This window comes from Berghia stephanieae, chromosome 15 (genome assembly GCF_034508935.2).
Source record: "Berghia stephanieae isolate SIO BIC M18660-M18661 chromosome 15, UCSD_Bste_1.3, whole genome shotgun sequence".
Lineage (NCBI taxonomy): Eukaryota > Metazoa > Mollusca > Gastropoda > Nudibranchia > Aeolidiidae > Berghia > Berghia stephanieae.
This window is the reverse complement of record NC_088374.1, coordinates 3257140-3264639: the sequence shown is the minus strand read 5'-3', so window position 1 is coordinate 3264639 and position 7500 is coordinate 3257140. Positions and strand designations below refer to the sequence as shown.

At 29.0% G+C, this 7500-nt stretch overlaps 1 protein-coding gene across 1 annotated transcript in view; it reads left to right on the top strand.

Annotated features, from left to right (window-relative positions):
• Positions 1-7500, top strand: part of LOC144960292 (P-selectin-like) — a 16172-nt gene that overhangs the window by 1755 nt on the left and 6917 nt on the right. Inside the window, exons 2-6 of the mRNA XM_078893334.1 lie at positions 669-779; positions 2601-2765; positions 5422-5510; positions 5899-6061; positions 6874-7047. Coding sequence (XP_078749460.1) covers positions 716-779; positions 2601-2765; positions 5422-5510; positions 5899-6061; positions 6874-7047 — 655 coding nt within the window. The 5' untranslated portion in view covers positions 669-715. The remainder of the gene's footprint in view (positions 1-668; positions 780-2600; positions 2766-5421; positions 5511-5898; positions 6062-6873; positions 7048-7500) is intronic.

Sequence of the window (7500 nt, the reverse complement as noted above, 5' to 3'; positions counted from 1 at the left end):
ATCAATTTTTGATTTACCAAGCAGACACCTTTAACCCACGATATTTACTACATTGTCAATGTAATATAACATATTTCCTTTTCTTGTTTACCTGATGATGGCAACGGAGAAAACTTTGTTTAGACTGTTTTGTATGTTTTATAAAAGTCATTTTTATCCTATTTATTTTACTATACATTTTGTTGACTTATTTAACGACGGTCTTCGAAATAAGACACAGACTAAAGAACCTGTGAGATATACACTGCGTTCTCTCCGTACGTTACGATTATTTTATGATGACTTTCAAAACCTTTCATCATATTTTGTAAACAAAAAGTGGAAAACAGCTCTGACTTCCAGCAATGACGATTTTATGATTGGACACACCAACTAAAAAGAAGCAACCTTTAAAATATTAAAGTTCAGGGTTACAGATGGAAAATATGTTTGTTAGATTTGAAGTCATGCTCATATTTTGTTCTCTGTTTTGTAGGTCCCTTGTAGAACTCAAAGATGACATTTCAATTATATCTTTCATTGTTTCATTAAAATATAAATATTGATAAATCATTTATATCTCCCAGTGTAATGACATACTTTTAAAACATTGCATGTCCTTCATATCTTTGCCTATTATAATTAATAGAACATTATTGACAGTTCCTATATTTATCTCATTCTTCCAGTATAATTGACAAAATTGAATCTACTATAAAAAGGGAAGGTAAAAGCCATGATTGTGTCACTTGCAATTGGTCTTTTTTTGGTTGTTTCTGCTGGGGTCGCAGGAGACAGTTGTAAGTATAAATTACCATGATAATGACAATGAGGATAATGACAATAATAACAGTAATAATGATATAACAATACTAGCAATACTAATAATAATAATAATAATAATAATAATAATAATAATAATAATAATAATAATAATAGAATAATAATAATAATAATAATAATAATAATAATAATAATAATAATAATAATAATAATAATAATAAATAATAATAATAATAATAATAATAATAATAAATAATAATAATAATAATAATAATAATAATAATAATAATAATAATAAATAATAATAATAATAATAATAATAATAAATAATAATAATAATAATAATAATAATAATAATAATAATAATAATAATAATAATAATAATAATAATAATAATAATAATAATAATAATAATAATAATAATAATAATAATAATAATAATAATAATAATAATAATAATATAATAATAATAATAATAATAATAATAATGTACATTAATTAAACCATGGTTATGAAGTTGACTTCAGGCGCTGTTACAATAACGATATTCGAATTCACAAAAATACAGAATTCTAAAAATTTCAAATATTCAGAAGTCTAAAAAGATTTTTTTTTAATGTTCCAGTATCTAAAAAGACGTTTGTACATGATAGAATTATGAGAGTATGCGTGAACCTTTCCAAACACAAGCGTTTGAAATGTAAAAACGTTATAGCTTTTGAGCAATTTTAAAGCAAATTGGATTCAATAGTCTGATCTGATATCCCCCAGTAACAGCGAGCCGCGTGGATTTAGACAGAGAAGATTGGTAGTTTTTAATTCTTCATGTTGGCTAGAAAATAGCTTATATCATGTGATCAGAATGTATAAAAGCCAAAGCATGATCATATTTATGTTTTTCTCCTCCGGATACACTTTTATGCTCGTAGGAGAGATATTTCAAAAGGCCGTCCGCCATTGTTCCGATAGTTTAGAGCCAGTTAATATGTTGCTATGCGTCATTACAAGAGAAGTGATGTCATGACTGTTGAAGCCTATTATTGAATTGATATGAATCAGACGTCCTTTTTTCCTAATTTTCCTCCTCCAAAAAATTTAATTGGTTTGACAATGCTATATAAATGAATTAGTATATTATTATACAAAGTGTGTTTATATCTAGCGTTAAATTGTTTATTGTTGTCAGACTATTATTTGAAATTATTTTGGGCCAGCCTAGAATTGTAAATGTCTATTATTTTTTAGATCGTCATTGCTCTCTCTCTCTATCTCACCCACTCTCTCTCTCTATCTATCTCTCTCTCTCTCTCTCTCTCTCTCTCACTCTGTGTGTGTGTGTTTGTGTAAGGGATATATTGCCTCGAATATCGGTGTATTTTTTCAAAGCTGACACCAAAAATGTTGACGTCAATTCATTATGACGCTTTTTATCAATGAATATGTCTGAAATTTAACACACAATTAATAAAGAGATCATTTTAGACTATCTCAAGCGGCAAAAAATCCTGCAATTACTGAAAATCCGTTAAAAACGGATTTTGCCCTTTTGAGTGGAATATTTCAAAAACTATCAAGAGCAGACATTTCGTCATGAATAGGGATTTATATATATATATATATATATATATATATATATATATATATATATATATATATATATATATATGTGTGTGTGTGTGTGTGTGTATGTATTTATGAGTGTTGATGGGTACTTGTTGGAATATGTAGGTATATGTATATATGTATGTATTTATGAGTGTCGGTGGGTACTTGTTGGAATATGTAGGTATATGTATATATGTATGTATTCTTTACTGATAACTATCCACTGATTGAAGATGAGCCCTGTCTTGCCACATGGAGTTTCAATGAAGGAGGCAACACATGTGTCAAGGCATTCAGTGAGAAAAAGGTCACCTGGAAGAAAGCTAGTAACATTTGCCAAAGCAAGGGCGCAGATTTGGTACTAATTCAGAGTTCTGAGAAGAATGATTTTGTCCAAGGTAAGATCAACTTAACTTGATCTTGAAATTTTGTCTAATTAATATCATATGCCCAGTCTTTGCTGTTACTGGCCAGGTAATCAATTAAATAGGGCAAGACCGAAAATGTTTAAAAAGAGTCTTTTTTGTTTCAAAGACCCAACCTTGTGCCACCCACTATAGGATTGAAACCAATGATCTACATGCTCCAACCTGAGTGTCATACTACTGGACCTCAAAGGCAAACTTCTCCCATTAACAACAACAAGAACATGGAAGTCTATCTGTCTTATTGTTTTAGCAGACAAATATCTTTTACACTTAAGAGTGACATGTTAATAAATGTCCTTTTCGTAAAATTGTGTACTTTGAAGATGTGTAGCATTTCATTCATAACTACTTACGAATAGCCACTTGGAACTAATCGTCAATCGTTAGGAATAGTAACTTCGAAATTTTAAATTTCACATAATCTAACAGTATAGTATTTTATTCAATAATTCACCAGCGGCGTAATTTGAGCATGATACCAGAGTAGCTTGTGCGGCAAGATTGTCTTGTGGTATGACACCAACTTTTGGATCCGAAGGTCCTGGGCTCAATCCTCGCTCGGCACATAGTTGTCCTTGAAAAACGCTATTTACTCACATAATCTTATTGTAATCAAGTGTAAAATAATTACCTGGCCTCTAACAGCGTTGTCTCTGTCAGAAATGATTGCAATATTGCCGGACAGGCATCATGTCTCGTCCTACATATTCATTAATGATATTGGTCGATTTATAAATTTTCTTTTTTTTCTTTTTTTCTGAGCATCAGATCGTAGAAAAACACGTACATACCTATTATTGTCTCAAAAAGATATGCAAAATTGCGAAAAAATCACCCCGTAGAGTTTTTACCATTGGAATTATCCCATAAAGCTTTTATAGTGAAAAAAAACCGTGAAGAATTTTATGGTGAATATTACAGGGTAAGGGTGTTATGGTGAAAATTGCCCCGAGGATTTTTTAACATAACATTATCTTGTGAAAGTTTAGCATAGGAATTACCCTGCACAGTTTTGGGCATGAGAATATCCCTGTATCATTTTTAGCATAAACATCACCCTGTAAAATTTCAGCATTGTAATAACCCCATGATATTTTTTAGCATGTAGATTACCCTGTAAATTTTGTAGCATGCACAAATGGAAGTTGTTCAATAATATCTAGAGCATGGAGATCACTCTCACCGTACTCAGGTGTAAAATGAGTACCTGATAGATAACAACGTTGTCTTTGTCCAAAAAATTGTAATATCGCCTAACAGGCGTCATGTCCCGTCCTACATGTTAACTATTGCTGTTGACCAGGAACCCTTTTTAAAGCCCTTTGAGCACATTTAGTGGATATTGCGCTATATAAAGCTCAATTTAGAATTTTAAAGTAACTCAGACCTAATACAGGTTCTGGGCTCTTTGTGAATGTTATCTATTGACAACGTAAGAAATCTAGACCGTTACATAATAAATTGCAATTCTGTCAATTGACCAAGAGTGGTAACCCGATTTATTCAAACAAATCCATTAACCCTCTCCTCACCAGCCATTTTCAGGATTTCCCCCAAAACTTCACACAGCTGACACAAAAATATATTTTCTACCACTCTAACAAATAGCAGTAAAGTTCTTGTGATACATAATTTCTTTAGCAAATCATGCCCTACAACACACTGTTCATTTTCTTAAAATTTTATGAAATACGAAATAAATTTGAATAAGAATAGTGTTGGTTGTATCGTAACGAATGTGACGATATTCGTATAGTTGGTAGGAGTCGGTTAAGCACGACACAATTGTGTATCGGATTACCCAAAAGACAATAACTCAATAAACATCTAAAACGAATTTATGGAACAGATTACCTAAAGGCAGTAACTAAATCTTGAATCATTCCAATGCATGTATATTGAATCATTTCAATGTATGTATATTGAATCATTTCGATGTATGTATATTGAATCATTTCAATGTATGTATATTGAATCATTTCAATGTATTTATATTGAATCATTTCAATGTATGTATATTGAATCATTTCAATGTATGTATATTGATTCATTTTGATGTATGTATATTGAATCATTTCAATGTATGTATATTGAATCATTTCTATGTATGTATATTGAATCATTTCAATGTATGTATATTGAATCATTTTGATGTATGTATATTGAATCATTTCAATGTATGTATATTGAATCATTTCAATGTATGTATATTGAATAATTTCAATGTATGTATATTGAATCATTTCAATGTATGTATATTGAATCATTTCAATTGATGTATATTGAATCATTTCAATGTATGTATATTGAATCATTTCAATTGATGTATATTGAATCATTTCTATGTATGTATATTGAATCATTTCAATGTATGTATATTGATTCATTTTGATGTATGTATATTGAATCATTTCAATGTATGCATATTGAATCCTTTCAATGTATGTATATTGAATCATTTCGTTGTATGTATATTTTGTTCATTTCAATTGATGTATACTGAATCATTTCGATGTATGTATATTGAATCTTTTCAATTGATGTATATTGAATCATTTCAATTGATGTATATTGAATCATTTCTATGTATGTATATTGAATCATTTCAATTGATGTCGAATTCCAGGTCTTCTTTCTGGGAATAGATATTGGATCGGATCTAGATATGACACATCCACGAAAATGATGAGATATTTGGATGGAGGAGAAGTTACAGTGTGTTGTTTCGTCTTAGAAATAATTATTTTCATGAAGATGATGATGATGATGATGATGATGATGATGATGATGATGATGATGATGATGATGATGATGATGATGATGATGATGATGATGAGGACGATGCATCATCATCATCATCATCATCATCATCATCATCAACATCATAATTATCAACATCATAATTATCATCATCATTATCATCATCAACCTCATCCTCATCATCATCGTCATCATCATCATCATCATCATCATCATCATCATCATTTATCATCATCATCAATTATCATCATCATCATCATCATCATCATCATCATCATCATCATCTTCATCATATATCATCATCATCATCAAAACCAACATGAGTATCACTCTACAACTACAGCCTTCCTTTGAGGCTTGGGCCCCAAGACAACCCAACAACCAGAGAGGGAACCAACAATGTATTGAGATCATTCGGAAACGTGGAGGTCTCTGGAATGACAGGCAATGTAAAAGAAGAAACCATTTCGTTTGTGAAAAAGCAACAGAGGAAAAGGAAGAAAAAGGTATTTCAACTAAATTTAATATACGTAAGATAAATATTATTATTATTATTATTATTATTATTATTATTATTATTATATTATTATTATTATTATTATTATTATTATTATTATTATTATTATTATTATTATTTATTATTATTATTATTATTATTTTATTATTATTATTATTATTATTATTATTATTATTATTATTATTATTATTATTATTATTATTTATTATTATTATTATTATTATTATTATTTATTATTATTTATTATTATTATTATTATTATTATTATTATTATTATTATTATTATTATTATTATTATTATTATTATTATTATTATTATTATTATTATTATTATTATTATTATTATTATTATTATTATTATTATTATTATTATTATATAGTAGTAGTATATTATTATTTATTATATATTATTATTATTATTATATTAGTATAGTAGTAGTAGTAGTAGTAGTAGTAGTATAGTAGTAGTAGTAGTAGTAGTAGTTAGTAGTAGTAGTATAGTAGTAGTAGTAGTAGTTAGTAGTATGTAGTAGTAGTAGTAGTAGTTAGTATAGTAGTAGTAGTAGTAGTATGTATAGTAGTAGTAGTAGTAGTATAGTAGTAGTAGTAGTAGTAGTATAGTAGTAGTAGTAGTAGTAGTAGTAGTAGTAGTAGTAGTAGTAGTAGTAGTAGTAGTAGTAGTAGTAGTAGTAGTATTAGTAGTATTAGTAGTATTATTATTATTATCATTATTATTGTTGTTGTTGCTTTTGTTGTCATTATAATAATTATTAATATACAATACATAATGGCTATTCCCAGGCCCTGTTCAGCAATGTGATCCAGGTTGGTGGTACTATGACGGAGATGATACTTGTCTCTTCTATAATCCCGATGTCAAATACACAACATATAGGGGAATCAGATATTGTGAAGATTCGTTTAGAGCATCCCTTGTGACTATCCGTGATAAGAAAAAAGACGAGTTCATATCGGGTGAGTTTTTGTTACACATCATCTAATGTGTACATGTGTCGTCTTAAGCCTCTCCTTACCGCTACAGCAAAATCGTCACATGTGTTACGTCACAATAATATACACTTTTCTTGTTCACATTTATTTGGTACATCACAAACTTTGGAGAATAATCTTTTTTAATGAAAAAGAACATAAAAGTGTTTTGTAGAGAGCTTGTTTAGGTTTTAAATTCCATTTTTCTGATGGGTAAGCCTGTCAATTTGGGAAAATCATGAAACGATAGGTAAGGAGAGAGTTATTAGGGCACTATGTAGTCATGAACTAGGGACTGGAATTGAGAAACAGATGTCGTGATCTCGAACTTTTAATCTATTTTTTATCATCAAATTCAATAGAGATATAAGCGGGTTGAGAAGAAGAGTGCTCACTTCGTGAGTGAGGCTTCCTGCAAATCTGTTGTTGACGAACAAA